Source organism: Prosopis cineraria, unplaced genomic scaffold (genome assembly GCF_029017545.1).
Source record: "Prosopis cineraria cultivar Desert tree isolate PC_DT_omini unplaced genomic scaffold, ASM2901754v1 PC5, whole genome shotgun sequence".
NCBI lineage: Eukaryota > Viridiplantae > Streptophyta > Magnoliopsida > Fabales > Fabaceae > Prosopis > Prosopis cineraria.
This window is the reverse complement of record NW_026555336.1, coordinates 34,450,287-34,474,850: the sequence shown is the minus strand read 5'-3', so window position 1 is coordinate 34,474,850 and position 24,564 is coordinate 34,450,287. Positions and strand designations below refer to the sequence as shown.

The following is a 24,564-nucleotide window of genomic DNA, read 5'->3' as shown; positions in this document are numbered from 1 at the left end:
ATGAGAGAAGAAACAAGAGCAACAAAAACATTAATAGTAAAAACATAAAGAAAATGAGATGATTGAAGTAACCAGAATTTTAAATAATTAGAGTATAAAAAGAATTTAAAATCACAAAGAGTTATTATAAAACATAGATTTATAAACTTTTATATATACAAGTAAAATATTTAATTGAAATCCAAATATAAATTCTCATATCTAAATGCACCATGTTTTTTTTTTGGGGGTTAAAGCACCATATGTTACTTGAACCGTGAGACTTTCCCAAACTTGAGTTTTTTTTTTTTTAATTCAACTCACCTATTACTTTTTTGTTAACCAAAAAAAATATAAGCATTAACTATGATACACTATTCTAACTATGCAACTAATGAGTTTCACTCAACTACACTTGCCATCATAATCAAATGCCAAATACAGCATATTGTGTCCCCACAACTGCAGGACCACAAGAAACTTTTGACCTTGGCCATACGAGCTTTTAAAAAAAAATCCAGATTGGAAACTAAAAAGAGAGAAAGAAAACAATGCAAGGAAGAGCATGACATTGTTGACTCCTCTGTTAACTTCTACAGCACTTTCTCTCTCGTTCTTCACAACAAAGTCTCTTTTATGAATTTATCACTGGCCTCCAAGGACACGGAGAAAGGGAAGTGGGGGAGCTACTGAAAAATTTAACCTTATAAACAAATATTTTATCTTTTCTCACGTGAATTGTGTCAAACACATAACGGGCATCCCTAAAAGCAGCGTTATATTTCGTAATTTTGTCAATGGATGATGCAACTATCTCAGTAACCGATAATATTTTAAAGGACGAGACGCTTTAAAGAGACTTTTGTCCATGCAGGAAGCAGCATATATATATATATATATATATATATAGAGGCAACAGCTAGAACCTCTCTAGAACGGAGACAATATTGAATCACGATGAAGAAACAAAGGCATGGGTTTAAACTTTAAATATGAGTTTGAATTTCTTGAAGGAGAAAAATTACAGAGTGAGACTGATCTATCCAGAGACTTAAGCTATCAACGTCTTGAAAAATAAGCAATCAAGAGCCTGAAAGTCGTCGCCAATCAAAGTTGTGCAATAATAAAACCTTACCAGAACTTTGACTTTTCTGTAGCACGATTCGGTCATTTGATTTCACCTTCCTTCTCAACATGCTTCTCTTTTTCTCTTCGTTGGGTTTTGGCGGGAGATCGATCTATCGCGGACGGACACGTTGGCCAAAAATTAAAGGAGTTCGAATTCCCTCGTGAAGACCCAAATTCTGAACGAGATTCAGTTCAAATTTCTTGTGGGACAAGTATCTAACGTTTATTTTCCAAGCTTCTTCTCAGGGTTTACAATCTCAGTACGTAAGATATATACATATTTTTTGGATTTAGGTTAACAATGCGTGGCATACAGAAACACCTGAACTAAACAAACAATAGAACTAAAAATGTATTCAGAGAATGATTAAAATATTCAAATAATTTATAATTTTTATAGCTTTTTATCTCAAAATCATTCTCTTTTTGTGTCAGGAGGCCACACTTGCTGTGTATGTGAATTTGCAAAGGATACTGGATTTGGTATGCATGATTGGTTACAATTTGCATCAATTGCACGTGAGTTCTTTTCTTTAAAAAAAAAAAAAAACTTGACACAGCGAGTCAGCTTGTATATACACTATTAAGTCACTTTTTCAATCTTTTCAAATATAAAATCATGAGGGAGAGATCATTTAAAAAATGCAACTTGAATTTAAAGCCGTATAACTGAAACATGCTAAATGACCTAGACTGTTTGGTTTTGTGTTGTAGCATATTCAAAATGTTGGTGGCTTTAAGCATAAAACCAAATACTTATAGTCAAGCCAAATGGAAGGAAGATAAATGGAATGCTGTGTAAAAAGTAAATTATGATTACCGAAGAGTGTTGAATTATGAGAGATTTTTGCAGAGCACAATACAATAGCAACAACATATGGTTGTTACAGATTCTAGACACACAGAGACAGTCTCCAAATTCAAAGAGGAAAACAACGTTTTGGTCACGGAATCTCTCTCCCCCCCCCCCCCCTCTCTCGATTTTGCAATACCAAATACTCATAATCTGAACTAGTTTTCTGGGTTTTGCAAAACCCATTATCTTTTGTTCAAACTTAGATTGATAATATTCTTATTGCTTGTAGTGCAGAGTTACAGCTAGGAATATAATTCAATTACTAACATAATAAGACCAAAAACAGAAGGGTTGATCTTCATCATCTGGGAATCCGAAGTTACAGGGCTCTTCTTCAACCTTTGGCAGGCATGGCAGACTCAAGAGGTTATGATGACTCAGGTTATCTTCTTCGTCCTGTGAGAAATCTGAGTGATCTGCAGCTTCGAAGGCATGGGACGAATCTGCAGTTTGGTGTGGGCTTTCTGAATCAAACACATCACTTTTAGCCGAATTAGCATCTTCTTGTTTGCATATTACTGTAGGGACTTTTTCCACTTTCGACCCATCTTCACAGGAAGCTCCGTTATTTGAGATCAAAACATCGACAACACACTTCCCGTAATTCTCTCCTTTCGCTTTATCTCTCCCCACCAACCTGTTCTTCAGAGAATTCACCTGTACCAGATAAATAACATTGTACCATTCCATCATTGATCCATGATGAAACTCAGAAGCACGAGTACTGAATTACTGATCTACAGTTCAACAGACAGAGAGTGATGATTAATTACCTCTTCTTTTAACTTGTCATTCTGCTGAATTAAACCATCATAGTCACCTTTGAGTTTGTCGTAGCTAGCTTTTAAGGTGGCGTAGTCTTTCTCGAGCTGCTTGGTCTTGAACCGAGCTCTTCGGTTCTGAAACCAAATAGCGACTTGCCTCGGCTGCAAGCCGAGTTCTTTAGCGAGTTGAACTTTTCTTTCGGGTTCGAGCTTGTTTTCTACCGCGAAGTTCTTCTCGAGGAACTGAACTTGTTGGCTCGAGAGCCTCCTCTTCTTCCCTGGTTGATTAAAGCAGGCATCGTATTCCTCTTCAGTGGTCTCTTCTTTGTCTAGACCTTGGAAAAATGGCAATTCTGTGACTGTGCTTCCACTAACATTCTCGAAATCAACCAGAGGTTTCGAACCTGAAAGCAGACAACGTTAACCCGTTAATTCAATTGCTTATGAAAGAGAATTCTCTGGGTTTTTCTGCGAAATGGTAAACCCACTTCCAATCTCTCTTTCAAAAACAAACAAACAGATCATGTTCATAATAAGAATTTTCGTCGAAAAACTCATAAGTCAGAACAGAACAGAGCAAAGCAGAGAAGATAATTCACCTTGAAAGGAGAGCTCAGAGTGGTGAAGCAAGAAAGAGTCAAGAACATGAGAGGGGGAAGGAAGGGTTTCGTTTTGAAGAAAGGCTGTGAGATTTGAGGGAGCGTAAAGCTTAGGACCAGCCATGGAGGGCATACAAACTAAGAGGGTGGGGATGGTTTCTGGGAATCTTGAGTTTCAGGGGCTAAGAACATTTATAGGGACGAAAACAGCAAGTGGGGTTTGATCGAAAATTTAAGAAGGAAGGAAGAAAGGGATGAGAATAAGAGTAATGTGGGAATGATGAGAGTAAGGAGAAATCATAGCCATGAGAGTGGCAGGGAGTGGAAGAGAGATGAAGATTGTCAGATCTCAATAAATTACAGAGGCAGAAGTAGAGGGAGAGGGTAGAGAGTATTTGAATGAGAGAGAGAGAGAGAGAGAGATGGGAGGTTTCAAAGAGAAGGAAAAATGGTTTGGTCTGAGAAAGAAGAGAAAGGAAGGAAGAGATTCTTCCTCCAAGAAGGCAACACCGATGGGATTATATGAAGAGGCAGAGCCCCATGGAAGCAATAGACCAAGCTTTCCTTGATTAGTTGATAATTTACCATATTGCCCACCTCGATTCCCCCCCCCCTTTTATTTTTTATTCCAAAATTTAACAATCACTTTGATTTAGAGATCAATTCGAGTCTTGTTAAGCTAAGCAAATTCATTTATAAGAGCCCCCTTTTGCATTCATAACTATATCATATTATATTTACAGCTACCATTTTTAAATTTTTAAGGGCCTTTTCAAAATGTACCCTCGAATTCACAATTTTATTTATCATCCTCTTTTCCATTTTCTCTTTCTTTTCTTTTATAATTTACAACTCGTTTAAAATATATTTACAATTACCCTTTAAAACTTTACAAATAAGATGCATTATAATTTGAACACTACCTTTTGTAAACTATAACATTCTTTTACAAGTGGCCTTTTAGGATTCACAACTCATTTATAGTAATATTTATAACTAATCTTTTGAAGTTAACATACATTTATATTGATTCTTGAATTTAGAAGTGATAAAATGTGTGCCTTGTATTGACAAGAATTGTTAAATGGCTTGATTATTTTGGTCATTTTGGGGAAACTAATGATCATCAGCTTAAATCCAAGGTTGCTCACCATTAATTATTTTCTCATCATGCCAATGTCTGGCACTACAGCTCAGTTTGGTTGTGGATTGTCAAGCAGCCAAAGCCCTAACGCTGGTAGCCAGCAATTGAGCTCTAATAGCTATGGTGGAGTGAGAATGGTTTTTAAGAAGAAGAATAATGATTACTTTGATAACAGTTTTTTAATATTTAATTTTATTAAAGTTTTGAGGGACTTAGAAGAAAGTTCCCAAATTAAATGGATCAAACAAGAAGTATGCGCCTTGTAAAATTCTCCACACTTTGATCTTAATTACCTTTAGTATAATAAATATTTCAATATATGTATATATAATTTGTAGAAATTCATGTTATTCATAAACATTAACAATTTAGCTCACTTTTCTTACCTCATACTATACCATACCGCAAAAATACGTATAGTCTTAAAATAAAATCAACCAATATAGATTTAAGCATGTTGTTCATTATGTTATATAATTATACGTAGGATGACTCTTTAGGTAAAAACCAAGGAAGAGGTTATTAGATAAAATTCAAAATATAAAATATCTATGATATTTGTGTAATTGTTTAATATAACTTTTTTCTCACTTTTCTATTCTATTTTCATCGTGTGACAAGCCCCTTCAATTTTTTTTTTATTCATTTTCAATCAGAAGACACGTACAATCTTTTGAAAAGTTTTAAACTATTAAATAACCTATATATAGTTGCCGCTTGATATTAAAAGGTTATCATGCTTAAAATACATGCAGTGATTAGTGAGTGACTTAACTGAAATTCTTGATTTATAATTCAGAGTTTTTTTTAACTGACTTTTATTTGATCGATTTGGTTTGGAGACCAAACTTGAGGTTTGGTATGCTGAACCAGAAGATACCTTAAAGAGCTTTGAAAGCTAGAGTCTCTTGCTTCTTCTTCTTCTTTTTCTCCTTTCCAGATTTTACCATTTGGAGTGGCTTGTTGTTTAAATTTGTTTAATTGGTAAATATATTACTAATAAAAAGAGTCCATGTATATTTTACATATATATTTTAGAAAGAATTATGTATAGATTCTATAGAGTAAATTTATTTACAAATAAATTTTGTGAAATTCAAGAACTATGGCTAGCTCCTTGAAACCTTGGTATAATTTGAAATTAGGATACAAATATAGTAGTGCCCCTATTAAAGAATATATTATGTTAATAAAATAATTTACAATTACTTCATTAGTAATTTATGATTATAATTTTAACTTTTTCTAACTATAATTTGCATATCCAATAATTAAATTAATCATGCATTAAAAAATTAATACTAATTTTATATAATTATCTCATCATTAATTTACAACTATCATTTTAATATTTTATAATTATAACTTCACATGTTTAATAGTTAAACCAATCATGTGTTACTAATAAAGTTTAATATTATTTTTTTATAAATATATCTCATCATTAATTTGTAACTATCACTTTAAATTTTATAATTATAACTTTAGTATTTTTAACAAGGGCAGTATTGTATTCATGCCTCAATTTATTTATGAATAAATTATTTTTATGGGACTTATAAGTAATTTTTCCTACATTTTAATCTGGTGATCAGCCTTCAAAACATGATTAATATTTTACATGTAAAAAAGGAGTGTCCTTTCATTGCACTTACAGGGAGGAACAGTTAAACTTATTGATAATTAATAATACTTGGCCAAGAAAATGGAAAGATTTAATGGTGTCTGAGGAAATAAAAGTGTGATATTATGATCGATGTGTATATAAAAGTACTTTGGAAAGGCGTATTATAACTTTTAAATTCACATATAATGCTTAAGACAATTACAAAATCAGAATAATAGTGTAAATAATAAAATACGCATAAATGAGAGAGATATTATAATTTTTGAAACAATTAGAAATTTTTTAAAAAATAAAGGTGGAAAAATAAAAGTGGGGATAAATGCGAGGGGAAAACGATAAGAGGAAACAAACAAAGCTAACCTGTCTAATCAGTCCCAATCAAGGGAGCGCTCGGAATTTCCTTTGCCTTTCATCCCATAACGTTTTTTTTTTTTTTAAAAAAATACATAATTTTTAATTCTTACACTTTACACTCAAATTATTATTAATTTTTATATTTTATATTTTATATTTTAAATTCTTACAGTTTTTTTATTTATATTTTAAGCCTTTACATTTTTAAAAGGGTGTTGACTTAGTATTAATAATATTAATTATATTGATGTAAATAATAATATTATTAATTATATGGTGATGTGTTAGTTAATTGTTGATGTGTATTTTTTATGAGTAATAAAAGAAAGAAAAATTTATATGTATTTTTTAATAATTCTTATATATATAAAAAAGTAAGGTTTAAAACTATAAAAAGATGCCACATATTTATTTTTAGGTTCACTGTAATTATGTATTTCAAAATGTCTTTCCTACAATTTTCTGTTCTGAAGTCAAGTTTGATGTTAGGTTTGAGGTAATTTATTATTTTTTAGTATATATAAAATATATTATTCAACTTTGGGATAGTCTAAAATATAAGATGCGTTGTAATGATTAAATTTTTTTTATTTTATCTTTTTTTATTAATGTGAAAGTATTTAATATAATTATATTATTATTTAAAGTTAAAAATAAAATTGAAAGTATATATCATTTTTTATAATATCAAAAAAATAACTTTTTTTAATATGCATTAAATGGGTAAAAGTGTCTTATAATATAGACCGGGGGAGTACGTATAAGCTTTTCTTTCTTTTTTTTCCCACAAAAAAATACACATCAATTGGTAACTGATATGTCATTATATAATTAACGGTGTTATTATTCACATCAGTATAATTAACACCGTTAGTGCCATGTCAACACTCATCTGAAAAATTTAGGGACCTAAAGTGCAGGCAAAAAAATTGTAGAGACTTAAAAGACTAAAAATAAAATATAGGAATTAATAGCAAATTATGTGCAATTATAAGGATTGAAAGTTATATTTTGATTTTTATTTTTTTACAAATAAAAACTTTTGGTTAGGGTGCTGCAACCATCTGATCATATGTTAATTAAAATTTGTAGGTCATTCCCTTAAGAATTATAAAATACATTTAAGCTCCTCAATTTTCAATTTTATATACGGGTGATGAAATATAAAGTTTGTCCTTGTTATTATAGCGAGTAAAAACACAATCATCTATTAGGTTTTACTGTTAACACTATAATTTTTTTGTTGTGTTTTAAATTCTTATAATTTTAAAAAGATTAGGTGATATTTATTTTTTAAGTCCCTATTATTTTAGTTTTTTTAATATTTTAATTCGTAGAAGGATTAATTGTAACATCCCAATTTAAATTTTAATAGTTAATTTGGGTTAATAAAAATTTTAAAAAAAATATTTAGAGGTAAATAAATTAGTAAAAAATGATCATTAAATCTAACTTAGGATATAATTCTAAATAAAATTTTAAAAAAAAATTAAAAAAATTATTATTATTAATTAATTAAAAAAATATTATTAAATTATTATTATAAAAAAAAAGGTATGCAAAAAAAAACAGAGAGAGAAGAAGAAAAAGAGAAGTTTGCTTCGGCCGCCGCCTCAATAGTAAAATAAAATAATAATAAAAAAAAAGAAGAAGAAGAGAGAGGAAATAATTAAAAAAAATGTGGGACCCACTGAATTTTTATAAAAACTCACTTGTTCCTTCATTTCTTCATTCTTTCTTTCGTGCGTGAGTTGAGACAGAGAGAGCATCTGTGAGCCAAGTTCACTGGTGCTGGGTTTTAAGGTAAGAGTTTTTAATAGGATATTTAGGGTGTGATTTTAAGTTTTCAAGACTAAGTAAGTATTCTAAAATTTTTTTTTAGTCATCCTTCTTCTTTAGTTTCTGAGTTTGTAGTGGTAGAAAATTTAAGATCTGGAAGAGGGATGAATTTATGTTGAATAAATATGATCTTTGAGGTTGTCAGTAGTATAATAAATGTTCTAGAGTATAAATTTATTGATGATCTTTGAATCTGTGGCTTATGGATCAAATTCTAAACTACATCTGAAAATATATGTTAATTTATTGAGGTTTAGATGATTATTTGGGATGAAAAATGAATTATTATGGTTATAGGATTATGATTCTAAGCTAGAGACTCAATTTTTAATTTTTGGGTATTTTAGGTACGAATTTATGAAATAAAAAGAAAATTTTGATAATAGAAATTAATTTAGAAGTTGATTTTTAGATTATTAATGTTTATTGATAATTAAAAGAGGAGTTAAAAATTTTACTTAATAGTATTAACTATAGATTTGTATTAAGATTGAAATTAGAAATTATGTTATATTTTTAATTCTTTTATTAGAATTATTTTATTAGTTTCAAAAATTGAAACTAATATTTATAAATAATATGTTATTTTGTAGATTGTATTACTGGTGAAGATTGTGGTGAGAGAGAAATTTTAAGGAATAATTTATTGAAAAAGCCACAAAGTAACCATGCTTTTAATTTGTGATTAGTGTTACTTCATGTTAATTGGGTGATTATTGAGAAAATTATAAATTTTGTAATATTGTATAATTGTGCAATATTATTATGAATTTGTTTGATTATTGTGGGAGGTGTTGGGAGACTTGCTATTATTGTTGTATTTATGTGCCACGTGGTACGCCCTATTGGAGCTCAATAGGTGGCTTGTAAGGGCTCGGGCTAATCTACCTTTGGCCGGGTAATTTAGCACCGAGTGAGGGCTACGGCTCGAGGTTAATGGAGGGATATAAGGATGGTTGTTTGTGTGTATTGTAATATTTCATATATTTGTTGGAATTATATTATTTTTAATTCTCACTTATTAAGCACACACTTAACTGTTTGTATACACTATCATAAATTGGTTTTGGTTACTGGGACTTTTGAGTCTCATTATGTGGTTAACAATTTTCAGGAGAAGAGCCACGAGTGACACGTGGAGGAGTCCCAGAGGCTTAGTGGTATAGATCCACTGTCTCTTTTGGGTATTTAATTTATGATTTATAATGTGTTATATTGCCAATATTAGGGCTTTTTGGTTATTGTCAATTATATGAATATATAAATGTAATCATGCCTTTCAAACTATTTCTATTTTTGGTACAATTTGGATGATTGTAATTTTAATATTTGGTTTACTTTGGATTGGTTAAAATGGTATGATTATAAGGCCAAATAACTGGCTTGTGTTGAAAATTGACTAAATTACTTATTTTACTTATTGGGAGTATAAGGATGGACAAATGTAATTTAATTTACTTGTTGGGAGTATAATGATGGACAAATGTGATTTAGTCTAATGGCATGTGGGAGGTAAAAATTTATCTGAAATGCTATAGTGTGTGATTTGAAGCCAATTATAAAATATTTTATATTAAAATTATTGATATAAAAATGTGTTGGGTGGCTGTAACCCAACTATGGTTGAGTTAAATTATTTAAAAAAAAAATTTGGTGTGTTACATTAAAAATACAAAAAAATATAAAAATTAAAAGTAAAACTTAATGAGATTATAGAAACTAAAAATTATGTTTTTTCTTACAACAGACAGCAAAGTGAAGGATGATAAAAGAAAAATAGAGAAATTGAATGGAAATAAAAAAAGAAATAATGACAATTAAATTAAATTCTAAGAAATTCAATTAATGATAATTAACTTTTTAAGAATTTTTTTAAAAAACTGAGTTTTAAATATTGATTGATATAGTCTTAAATTTCTAAAAATTACATTTGAGATTGAAATGTTATATATGCAATCAAAACTCGTAAATTTGCAATTGTGGAAATATTTTGAGATCAACTTTCAAAGAATTGCTAGCAATTTAATTATAATTAATTTCAAATTTTTAGGGCTTAATTGTTACTCTCTGATAAGAAAATGAATATACCATGTGGTAGTAAAATTAGAAGGAAGAATGATAGTTAAGTTGCAAGACAGAAAATTAATAATAATTAGCTTCGCAATAAAACATTTAAATTTTAAATGTATATGTCAATTTGCAATTAAAATTCCTACAATTATCTGAATTAATATTTAAATTCATTTTCAAAATTATTATATGAAAAATTTAATTATCATTGACTTTTTTTCTTTTAAGATTTCACCACCCCTTCCAAAATTGTAAATAATTTTTAAATTTTTGCAAGAAAATATTTTCATGTACTAGGTATACTCTTTCCGATTCCTACTATAAAGTATTAATTACATTTTTAAATATTATTTTCATTTAAACTCATTAACATGGTTTGGAAGCCTTGCTAGGGGTGGAGAGAGGAGAGACCGGGTCATGCCTCCTTGACTTTTTAATTTTTTTAATAAAACATTAGGGTTATAGATTTTCAACTCTCATAAATTGATATATGATAGAAGTTATGAAATATTAAATAAAATTTTTATTTTAATTCTATATGTAATCTTTTATATATATATATAGAGCAACTATTTCAGTAATTTAAAGATATAATTATCATAAGATCTACTTATTTTTAATAAGATAATGCTATACATGCTCTTAAAGTATTGATATCATTTTATTTTGCTTTCATTTTCTGTTTAATAAAAGAAATTATGAGAATTATTATTAACAAAATTTGTTAAGTGTTACAGCAAAAATTCTAACAAATATTGAATCATATATGCTTGATATTTATCATAAAATTACGTGTTCAAAAGTTAAGAGGTTTGGTGAAGATATTTTTTTAAATTTTTTTAAATAATCGAGCTAGTAAAATTTATTATATGAATAATTTTTACTCTAATATAATTTAATTTCATTGACATAAAGATTTTATGACAATTGAGCATTATTAATGTGTTAATATATTTATTTACTATGATTATCAATTAAAATAATTAAATAATAAATTTAATAAGTAAGTAATAGAGTTTATTACATTGAATAGAACTTCAATAATATATTAATTATTTAACGCTCATAGGGATAATAAAATTTTCACTAATTTACTAATAATTTATATTGAAAAAGAAATTACTAAAACATTCATTGCAGGCATAATAACTAATAATTTTTATACAATAAAAAATTAATGAATAAAACTTAAAATATATATTTTATTATATATATACAATTGAATATAAATATAAATATTAAAATATTTATATTATACTGGTAATATATATATTATTATTATCTCAACCTCTTTAATAAAAATTTCGGAGACCACCCTCACAGGTCCCTGGTTTTTATGGTTACTGTTGTCTTCCTCTGGAGCTTTGAGATCCTTCTCCAGCTCGATGGAGCCAGGGTAGACGCCATGATGACTATGTAGGTTTTGGGTTATCGTTTTTTAATTAAAAAAAAAAAGAAGGTTTATCCTGTTATTTAAAATAAATTAATGATATAAATATTTTTTATTAATTTAATTAAATATATTAAAATAAAGACATGAGAAAATACACTAAAAAGAAAAGGCTGGATAATGAAGGAGAGGTACATGCACGTAGTGGGAGGAGAAGCGTCTGCCAAAACGGCGATCGATATTGGAAGCTAAGCCATGATTGTGGCGGCGGCACAAGTGGGTGCTCCAAAACACAGCATCACATTAAATTGTGTTTCACAACTCTACTTCCTTCCCTCTCTCCCCATCTGCTTCCTTTTTTACCTCTTGCATTCCCTGCTGGTTTGGTGGCCCATGCATGTACTCTATGTTTTTTTTTTTCAAAATTATGTAACATTTATCGCATTCACTAATTTTGCTGCCTTCCCATTTCCCAAATCGCCAAACCTTACTTGTGATCAGCTCCAACAAGTATATGAGATTAATATCATAATAAATTTAGAGCATTTTGGGTCAATTTTAAAGGAAAGTGGTGTACCAATGAACCAATTAAACGGATATTAAGGATCAAGATTTATCTATTATGATCACTCATTCTAATTTAGTTATTGATGGTTTACTCTAATTTAGTTCTTTATTTTCCTTCTTTTGTAGGAACAATCATTTTTAAATTATCCTAGTTATGATTTAAATCATCTCAAATCCCTATATTATTCTTAACATAGTTATTGATGTTTCTCTCTTTAAATTTAGGTAAATTTTTTACTTTTTAATTTATCAAACGACTCAAATAGACAAATTATATAGTGGCTATCTATATAAAAAGATAATTAAATCAAGAATGATGAATATAAAAGCAAATATATAAATTTCATGGACAAAATTTAATGTATCACTGAGAAAATAAATAAAACTAAATGAAAGAGCAAAATTATCATAGCCACGCTATCAGATGTGAAATTGAATGATCTCAATGAAGCTCTATGAGGTTTTATTTATAGTTTTCACATCATGAAAACCTAAAAGCCCAAGTCTCTTTGGTCCTTTTTATTTTATTTATTTTAATTCAGGATTAATTTTGTTGCTACTGTTTGTTTTTTATTTTTCTACCACTGATGGTCGTGCCCTTTGTAATCTCAACCGTCGACGGTCAAAGCACATATCAGCCCTTCAACCACCCATGGTCACGTCCTTTGTATTCTCAACTCCCAGATGTTGAAGCAGGTACCAGCCTTTCAACCACCCACGGTCTTGTTTCATCCGCCAGCGGTCTTGGATAGAGCCCACAACTTATTTCAAGGGGCTTCATCCGCAAGCCGTAACACACTGTTGCTTCCTTGTTTGCAACCGGACATTACCAAAGGCGTGTTTCTTATCCCTTTGGTGTATTTTTTGGTCTTTCTTAGCTTCTTTACTTTAAAAATTACACAAAGTGCACTGTGAGGTCATATATTATATTTTCCACCTATTTTTATATCACAATTACTTTAAATTGAGAGCTAAAGCATAATAAAAGCCATGTATAAAATGGACGCATCGCCAGCTCACTAGCTGCCATTGTCTATGTCCCATAGTGGCATTTAGGTGATCCCTCTCTTCTGCAAACTTCATTGAATTATGACTCGTTTGGTACGGAAAAATGCTTTTAGTGAGAGTGAAAATAGAAATAAAAGTGGAAGTAAGAGTGGGATTTAAATGTATGTTTCGAGATATAAAAATTATTTCATATTGTATTATATTTTAAAAGACTAAAATACTCTTGAAATTAAAAAAAAAAAATGACCCACCATGGCCACCACCTTCAGATGTCACCGAAAATCTCCAGCAATCAACCAAATTGAGATATTAAAGAAAACCACTCATGAAAGACAATAGCACAAGAATCCAAATCGAAGGTAGTGAAAGAAAAACTTGAAAGACAAGAACACATGGAATATAAGAACACCAGAAATCAAAGGCAAGAACGCAAGAATCCAAATCAAGAACATACGAGAAATCAAACAATCGTGGTAGCTTGACACAGTCGCTGGTGGGAATCACCATCGCTGGGGAAATTAGAAGCATCAGTGGGATGAGCATCTAAAAAGACTCATCCTTTCAAAGACGAACTCGGAGCCTATGCAGTGATTAATAGGAGATTTTACAGCAATTAAAAAGAAAGGAAAATTATCAGTGAGGGTGTGGACTTTTACTGCTGGTGGAGGAATGCTATCGTTGGAGGAAATCACCATTGGTGGTCACTCAATGTGTTCATCATTGCCGTTGAAGATCTGGAGTTGGAGCATGTGTTCTTCAATCGACGTTGCCGCCGTCAAGGATGGCTGCGGAGGTCACCGTTGAGGAGGTCGCCGTCAAGCATGGCTGCTGAGGTCGCCGCCGAGCAAGGCTGCTATGGCCATCAGTGTTTTCAAGGAGAGAAGGTGAAGGGGCAAAAGAGTCAGGTTTTGGACTTCTACAGAAGCGGAACCCAGTTCATGGATAGAGTCGAGAATAAAAGTCAGGCCTGGAGGACCAAACTTATAGACTCTATTTAAATAAGAGTTCGGGTTTTAAAAATTATTTTTCTTAAAGGAATAGGGTTTGAGAGCTTAGTTCTGATAAGTCTTGTGAAAAAGGACTCGAGCCCGAGTAGCCCTCTAAGTCCTAATAAGCCTAATTATTTTATACACACACATACATATATTTGATTAAGAAGTTGTAAAGGTAATTGACATTGAATTTTCACCTCCATCTTCAACAAGTACACTTACATCTGAGGGATCTAATATTTTATTTATAGATGATGAGGATAAGGAATATTTGAATTTTGATTGATAAATGTGTATTGTTTAGATTTCTAAATATATTGTTTAATGTTTAAAATATTGTGTGAATTTTAATTTTTTAACTTCAAAATATTTTAATTAATTTATAATATTTAATTTAATTTTAATTTTTTTATTTTTTTTAAAACAGACTTCCGGGTCCGGTCTTGAGCCCTTTACATAAAGGCTAAGTATAAAAAAAGAGATTGAAAATAGATAACTGGGTTCAAGGGACTAGGCCCTTGAGGATGGCGCCCGCCCGTATTCTCAGCTATATCTATGGGTCTAAGTGTGTGTTTGATTTTTAATTTGTCAAAAGTTTATTTAGTAAAAGTTCATTTGACAAAAGTCGATTTAATAAAAGTTAGTTTTTGTAACAAAATTTATATATGGATGCATTTTTTTAAAAATTAATTTAATACATTAAAAGTTGTTTGGATTATGATAGTGAAATTCAATACATAATTATCAAAAAGAACATTGATTTATAATAATTTGTAATTTTTATTGTACAAATATAATATATTTGAAATATTCAAAAAATTTGATAAAAATTTTAAATAACATAAAATTTGATCTATAATATTAAAAACATAATCTATAGTTATTTGTCATTTGTAATTTGTAATTTTTATTATACATTAATGCTAAAAATTAACATGATTGATTATTCAATTTATAATGCTAAAAACTTTATACCTAATCATTATTATTAAAATGATAATTATATTTTTAATGAATTAATTATCTTTAAATAAAAAATAAGAGATTAAACTTAAGATAATATGATCAAATAGCATCCTACTTTTTAAATTAACTTTTCAAAAGCTCAATTATTTTAAGTTAGCCAAAAACATATTTAATAATATTTAAAAATAACTTTTTAAATGGTTTTTTTAAAAAATATTGATAACCAAACAACATTTCACTTTTAAAAAGTAAACAAATATTTTTTATATATTAAAAGTTACAAAATCAAACGGACCTTAAGCATGGAATCTAGTTCCATCATTTTTTGTGAACTCAGTTTCAGAAAAGTCTTTTCATGCCAACCAAACAGTTCAAATTTTAGGTTTTGCTTTCATTTCCACTTCCCAATCTCTAATTATTTTCTACCAAACGGGGCATTAATCTCCCTCCCTCGCTGCAAACTGTTAAGCCTTGTTTTTGCAACTTTGTGACCAAAATAAAATAAATATGTACAAATATGATATTCTTTATCGAATTGATCTCTAATTTAATTGTTGGAATATGTGGACAAGTGTTTAACATAAACTTACACGTAACAATGAGAACACAACAAATAGAAGGGTTTTGATCAGACCCATTCACCCGAACTTCCTTGTTCTCATGATGCCAAGATGAGAGAGCGAATCAGAGCTGACCAACAATGAGAGGGCGAGAACTACAAGAAAATATTGTCAACCAATGACAAGGTTTATTGCTGATGAAGATGATCATGAGGGTCTGCAGAGAAGAAAGAAATCGGCGAGAAGACGGAGACGGGATTCAAAAAACCGACGACATCATGAAGATGAAAGCGGTTTCTAGAGATCTCTCAATCCCTTCATCTTGGCCTTCCTGTCAATTTCTTCTCCTGGCCACCGCAATAGAAAGGTGACATCTCAATATCGAAGTCAAAGGTGGCAGAAACTAAGACTGTGATTCGACGTCTCAACTACATCTACTCGTAAAATTTAGCACAACCCTTGACTTAAACAAACGACTAACCTTATGTTTAACATTTAGTGGGGAGCTTTTGAACTCCAAACTTCTAAGTAGGAGTGACATACACAGATCACTGGTCAGAGACTCATCCCCTGTAGTATAGCCTATAAAATAATACTCTTTCGTTGAAAAATATACACAATACGTTTAAAAATATATTTTTAATCAAATTTTACTTTATAATTATTTATTTTTAAATTAATTATATATTTTTATATTTATCCTTATAAATACACTAAAATAAATATAAAGTAACTTATTCAATATGAATACTTTTAAAAAAGATAATAATTATATTTTAAAATATTAAAAATGCTTTATTTTTTAATATTTAACTCCTAAAAAAATACCTTACATTTTTTAATATTTATTTATAACTTACATGAATTATGAATATTAATTAGTATTTTAAAAAGTAGATTATGGGATGTGAGCAATGCTTCAATTTATTTTTATTTATAACATAAACCGTGTCACTTCTTATAAATTCTTAAAATATAAAATTCAATTTTTCATGACACAAAATTTGAGGAAATTAAAATTATAAATTATATTCTTCACATCTTGTTGCAAGACGATATCTAGTCCCATAATAGTAGGAATTAAGGCCATGTCTGTTAGTAAAGAATCTTGAAATTGGAAAAGAAATCAGAGTAGGAATCCTCACCCAATGTTGTTTGCTACATATTAATTACAATTCTTGAAAATCTTGATTCAAGAAAAAAGGCCAGAATTTAATTTCATTATGATACCTATGGAATTGGATGGATTTCAAAGAATTTATTTTGTATCTCACTTTTGCCCTCATCATCTTCAACCTCACTCACTGTCACCTTCTACTATCATGCATCGGCATCACAATTACAATGTCATGTAGCAACCAACACCCATTGCTGGCAACAGTGTGATGTAATCCCCCACCCTCCAGAGATGGTACGATGGGTCGATGGCATCCCCACTCAACAACAGTGAAGCTCTCACTTTGACTTTGACGGCGTTGTCGCCTCCTCTTCCCATTTTCCCCCGTGCCGTTGCAATCTCGATCACCACCCTCATTCCTTTTCCTTTATGATTTCAACCACCATGAGATTTGGCTCCCTAGTGTTGTAACTCCCTCACCAATCTCAACGGCACAGTGGTTATCAATGGTAGTTTTATGTTATGGGTTTGTGATGTGGTGAAGGAGGATGAGATGTTTTTAAGGAGGTCTTTTGTCTTTTTCTATTTTAAAAAAATTATTTATTAAAATTATATGTAGATTCTGTTTTTAATACCAAACATATTTTTATAACTGAATTCAATTTTAATTCTATTTCCCCATTTTTTATTTTAATTTTAATTTCATTAAAAACACTTTCAGGATATCAAACGTGGCCTGAAAATTAGACATGTTAACACGAAGTTGATGCACTTTTTCAAAAATTAATGGTTAAACATGTTTAGACCAACCATATGTAAAATATTTCATGAAATTGATTAAGACACTAGTTTAATTGTATATAGATTAGGTTGATTCAGTTTTCAATACCATATATCACTTATTTATATATGTTTTTAACCAATGCAACCACTTATTTATTTATTTGAACATATTCATGAAAGTTTGTTTGTTAGTTTATAATCAACATTTTTTAATATAGCTTATAATGAACCTTGAAACAAAGTAGCATGAAACAGGACACAATGGAATCACGAAGCAAACGTTCATTTATGAGAGAAGAATATGGGACGTGGTATAGAGTATCAGTGCGAGCACTAGTGGGGAAAAAGCAAGCACAGTGAAAGTGATAATTGTAAGGTATGTGTTTACGAACAAGAACAAGTTTATCAAATTGATTTTTAAAAAATGTTTTTAAATATAAATTATATTATAATAACTAACTTTTATAATTTTTGTTAAATGAATTTTTTATCAATTGACTTTTGATTAATAGAAAATCCAATAGACACGAAGTGATTGAAGGGGAATAGCTTTTGAGTTTTGCCTGCCACATGAGTGTTTGGGTTTGTAAATTCCTCTCAACCCGACCTTGGGAATCTCTTTTCCTTTTCCCTCCTACTCCTGATTCATCACCCTCCCTTATCCCCCTCTTTCATTGATTCTCCTCCTAATTCTGCTTGCCTCTTCCCTCCCTAATTTTTATTTTTAATTTTGAAATTTTAAATTAAGATGCAGTGTTCTTCACTCATAAATTAATCCTAACAATATCTAGCATGGGGGAATGGCAATAATGAATGAGAGTAATTCATTACTATGTGAGATGTTGGCTGGGTTTCTTCAATATTTGTTACAGAAAGATAGTGTTATTTCCATGTCGTGGTCACTAGTGCATTTTTTGATAAAAAAAATTGCACTTAGTTCTGCAGAAGATATTTAATTATTAAGAACCTCCATAAAATGTATAAAAATTTTCAAGTCTCAAATTCTGTACATTTATAATTGGATAACGAACATTTACAACTTATTATTAAAAGTTGTCATTTTTTTTTACAAGTTGTAAACAGTCATTGTCCAATTGTAAATATCATTTGTCAAGTTATAAATGCGCATGATTTGAGATTTGAGAGTATTTTATATATTTTATAAAAACTTTTAATAATTAAATATCTTTTGTAGGACTTAAGTGTAATTTTTTCTTCTTTGATTGAGGTAGCTTCAAATTTAAAGTATTCTATTAAATCATTTCATGTTTCACTCTCAGTTGCCAAATTATGAGACAGAATCTTACGTTCTTGAGACAAGAAAACATATATTTACGGTTTCAGAGCACCCAGAGGTGGCCAGTGGTTTCATCTGATCACTCATTTTGTTGCTTCTTTTGTTCACAGAATAACACGCCTTTTGTTTCGTTGCACTATGTTGTAATAATTTCAACACCAGAATATCGAACACAACGTTCTTGCTAATATTGATAATCTTTTGAAACAACAAAATCCTGTCAAGTGTCTTCGAGAATTTGCTTGATAATAATAAATATGGCAGCCAACTTACTTTTTTCAAGGAAAAGAAACATGATAACTGGTTTTTGAAAGTTGTATGAGGCCCCAAGTGATTCAAATCAAATTACTTCTCAAAGCAGCAGGATCTAGTTGTTTGCAACAACAGCACCGTGCTGCTGCGAGAGATATAGACGCGTGGCTCGTCTATCAAGGATGTTGCTAGGACTTTGACTTGAGAGGAGTCGAGACTGAAAAATACGTATACATAATTGTATGCTGTCTGTTTAATTAAATTTTAGGGAGTCAGAATATATATACATATATCTTATAAAACAATTGAAAACTTAGGTGGTCATAGTCCTTGACATTCCCCCTCCCTCCACCATGACATTCCATGTATTAATCTATCTTACACTCATATAATATTGAAACCCAAGTCATCAGATTCAATTGAATCAGTAAATTATTAAATTAATGTCTCGACTGGTTTAATAAAATGTTTTGTTCGTTACTATTTTGTCCATGACTCAACTATAATTTTGATCAATAACCTTTAAATCATGTGCTTACAGATTTTCACATCAGGAATGAGACTTGATCTTGCATTCTTATAAATTATGAGCCAAATTCTTACTTAGTAGACTAACTTTTATTGATACAACAGCTACAATTGTCTACATCTAGTGTCACCTTTGTATTGAAGGGGTCTCATATGCAAAGCCCGGTCTAAAGGAAGGAAGGAGGACTATGAAGAAGAATCTAAAGCCCAATCAGCCAACATATGTGGACTCTTTAAGTTGGAGGTGAAATTTACATAATGGGCCCTTGTATGCACTAATGGTCTTCTATCTTTCCCATTATTCTTCAAGGTTCAATCAATCTTATTTTTTTTTCCCTGGTAAACTGTCCAATCAATCTTTTGCCATGCTTGTGAAAGATCTCTAATCAGTTTCTGTTGTGATTTTTTGTTTAGCACTTATGGGTTCGAAATATTAAGCCCAAGAAAACATTCGTCCATACCATTATGAAAAGGCCCATATTTCTTGAAAGCACACTTTTTTCTTTGGTTTTTTGGATCTATGTTAGTGATGTGGAAAACATTAGCAAATAATTATATAAAATTAAATCTTGATTCATGTAATATTGGATTGTGTGGAATCACAAAAACAGTAACCTAAAAGGATCAAATGGATATGTGTATGTTACATTATATAATTTTAAAAGGATTTGGGAATAAATGTCAAGAAATAATATAACCCATTATGTGTATTTAATTTCTACAACTTTTTGAAAGCAAACTGATATAACCCTCTTCAATTAAAATGAATCTGAATGAGTTGTAATGGAGCACTTTGAGATCTTCAATTCTATGGTGGCTTTTATTTTCAGGGTCCCATTAAAATATCCTTCCCCGCCAATTAACATCAAATGTCACACAACATATATAGGACTTCTCATATTCTTGCACTTGTATTGGAGTCTTTTTTCAAAGGATGCAACACTCAGTATTAATATTACATAATCCAACACCTTCACTCCTCAACCAATCAAATTTGAGTTTATGTACCAAATTAAGTGCTTGTCAGTGGGAAGTTTTCATCGCAATTATGGTTTATTGTTTTTATTTAATTAAATTTACATAACTTTTTAATGGTTACTTAACAAATTTATTGGGAAGTGGATGCTAACGCACTGGTAACCCCGTGGCATTGACAACCCTCCTCTGATGAAAAGGTTGCGTGTTCAATCTGGTTTGGAAAAAAATGGTGGCTGTGTGTTTTTACTTATAGGTAGGATTGTAAATATGAGTGGATGTGTAGCTATAATGAGTAATTGTACCTTATAAAAAAAAAATTGGGAAGCAGATCTTCAAATGTTTGTTTTGCTTGTTTCACTTATTTTTATAATCTTTTAATTGTTTTTTAAATGAAAAATATTATGTTTTTATGTTAAAGACATAAATACCATTTTTTTTAATAACAACAACAATTACTATTTATTTTAGCAACATGGTAAAAAAAAAACATCAAATCCAATGAAATGTTTTTGCAATTGACGATACTTAAAGAGAACACTAGCACTAAACAGTGCTGATTACTAATATATCTTCCTAAAATTTTCTGGAATAAAACACTAATTAGTTTCTAAATCAAATGAAGCCAATATCAATGATTTCATTTGGAGTTTATATTTCTAATTTTATCAATATTTTATGACCAAGCAGCACATTAAAATGGTTTGAAGCCAATATCTTTTTGTCTGTTAACCATCCCACTCTTATTATGTAAATTAACCTCAGATGGCAATCATACTAATTTTTAAAAATGAGAGGGTTTCTTATTTATTGCATCAGATTATAAATTTTAAAAATTATTAGATGGTGACTCAAAATAAAAAAGTTGTTTGCCAAATTAAAAAAAAAGGCTGTTAAGTCAGAATCAATATAGGAAATTATGATTCCAACTCACATGAGAGAAGCGGAAGCAGAAGCAGTGATCCAATGAGGTAATGGCTAGCCAACTACGCCAAGGCCGTTGATTAATTATGTGAAAAAGTCTCAATCTTTTTTAAATATAGTAATGAAATGTCAACATCTTCAATATTAAATGCAAATTTAGGTGTGCAAGTCAAATAATAATATCGTCTTTTATCGTCGGCACTACTGTCACATGAATCTAAAATTTTTAAAAAATAAAGATATATGACTCAGAAGTTATCTGCATTTCTGGATCAAGCTTTGAGCACCATTTGTGCAATTAATATTTGTTTGTCTTCATATACTATTTTATCAATCAAGTCCCTCAATTTCGGGTAACCAGTTACAGTGTCTCACATTTAATTATTATTTTTATATAATCAAGCCAAACAAAATTGTTTTGCATACCAATAGAAGTGAAAATAGGCCTATAATTTAACCTACTTCAAGTTTAACCTAACCTACTTATTAAATAAGTTTAGGATAGGCTCAGGCATTTAATTAAATTTATTTAGTTAAATAAGTCAGGCTTATGTTTTCAAAGCCTAACCTACAAGTCTAACAAGTCGGCTTATATATATATATATATATATATATATGTACTATATTACAAACATATTAGTTTCACCATATGATTTTTAATCAATTTATTCTTTACTCCTTCTAGTTATATTTTCAATAACATTTGACTTATATATTAATTTTAATGTTATTACTTTATTGTTATATTACATTGAAATTAGTAAGTCCTTTCGATTCTTACATATTGTAATTGATAAATTAAGTTTTAGATTGTATATTATTATAATAGCCCTAAAGCCTATTTTAAAGGTTTTGCTTTTAAGTATATTTTTAAATAGGCTTGGAAGTTAAGTAAGCTCTGGCTTGAGCCTTAAAAAAGCCTTATACAGACTTCAAGGCAGACTCAAACCTCTGATTTACCACATAAGCTCAAGTTTATTTATTCAAAATCTAACTCAACCTAGCCTATTTTCATCCTTATGTACCAAGTCAAGCGACTTGTCATCAATTCATATAACAAGTTGTACGGTTCATAAATCAATATCAATGCAATCTATTTTATTTAAAAAAAATCATTCAAAAATATTCGGAGTCCATATTTATTTTTTATTGTGCATGTTTAATCGCATATATATGTTTCTCTTCCAAGTGTATGTTGTCCGTTTTCTTTTCTTTTTCTACTCACATTTCACCCCATCCTTACCACTTAAATAATGGCTTATATCGTACTTTTTTTTACCATTGAGGAGGTGAAATTTTGAGCATAAATTTATATGTTAAACTGAGTCCTCCTCTTCTCTTCATCAACGGGTAATTACTATATTTAAAAACCCTTTTCATTTACTTGTTGGCGTAAAAATTAATTACATAGAATTACAAAAATAGAAATTAAAAAGGTTAAGCCAATTAGGGAATATGGCAATGTCACAGACTCACAGCATCACATAACATATATTTTAAATAGTTTTGAATAAATGTCAATAACCCAATTTGTGTGCATCTCCGCTACTTTTTTGCAGGATCGTAATATGATGAAGGAATAATTATAAAGTGAACTGATATAATAAATGAATGAATAAATACTATAAATAAATAAATTAACCCTGTCCAGTTAAAATGAATCTGAATGAAATATAATGGAGAACTTTGAGATCCGAAATACCTGGTGGCTTTTATTTGAGGATCCCACTAAAATATCCTTCCCCACCAATTAATGTCAAATGTCACAACATACATATTCTTACATTGGAGTAGCTATTCAAAGGCTAAAATTAATTAGTACATAATTATCAATATATAATTCCATATGATTACATATAACCATATGAAAAAGTTATTGTCACTTATACACACACACAATTTCTTTTATTTGGCATTTTCGTGTTTTGGCTTCATTTGGAAAATATAATTCTGTGATGAATGATTATTGGGTATGGAATCATTTTAGCATTGGCATTTCATGATTGTTTCCATGGTCAATCATGAAATAATGATACTGTTTTTGAATTTTGCTGGCATCGTTATGAAATAATTAATTTGTACTTCCTTGTAAGTTCATGGGCCCCATTGTTTTTTTTCTAAATACCAAGCCATCATCCTCCCTCGCTATCCGGGGCCCTCACTAAAAGGATCAAAAGCCTCTAAAGTCCACTATCTAATATTTTTTGGACTTCTTTATCCAAAATATATTTTGGATTTGACTGCTTTGTAGCCTTTGAATTAGTTAATATTACGTTTGGATTTGGATAAATGTGAATTTAAATTTAAATTAAATTTATTATTTAAATAATTACAAATATATAAATTTAAATTTGACCTAAATTTAAATGTAAATCTCAGCTTAACCCCTTTGTAATATTAAATTTTTTTTTAAATTTTTATTATTTTAAATTTTAATAAAAGTTTTTTCTTTCTTTACATTCATTCATCGACTCTGTACCCTTCTTGATTTTGACATTGCTGCCTTTGGCCGACCTCCACTATCACCGAACCACTAGCTTCAATCGTGATTGGATGGCCAAGGTAAAGTCAGATTGAATGGCTGGCTTTGATTGGGAAAGAACGGTCGAATTTGATTGGGATCGGTTGAATTAATTTGTTTAAATTAATTATGTTTTTTTAATATTATTTTTATTTAAATTTGTTAACTTTGAAGAGAATATGACATGAATTTAAATTTTTTTATTAATTCTGATAAAATAATTAAAAATGTCTTGCATATAATGAAGACAGGAAGGGCTGTGTTTGACGGCTTTATTTAGGTGCGAAAATCACATATCACACACAAGACATTGTCGGCACAATC

At 29.8% G+C, this 24,564-nt stretch overlaps 1 protein-coding gene across 1 annotated transcript; it reads right to left on the bottom strand.

Moving 5' to 3' along the window:
* Nucleotides 1–1,906: 1,906 nt before the first annotated feature.
* Nucleotides 1,907–3,832, bottom strand: LOC129311504 (homeobox-leucine zipper protein HAT5). The gene is made up of 3 exons (XM_054953837.1): nucleotides 3,327–3,832; nucleotides 2,737–3,131; nucleotides 1,907–2,620 (listed from the first exon to the last, which is right to left on the bottom strand). Exons 1-3 carry the CDS (start codon nucleotides 3,457–3,459, stop codon nucleotides 2,219–2,221), a joined length of 930 nt encoding a protein of 309 aa, XP_054809812.1. The 5' UTR covers nucleotides 3,460–3,832; the 3' UTR covers nucleotides 1,907–2,218.
* Nucleotides 3,833–24,564: the final 20,732 nt, after the last annotated feature.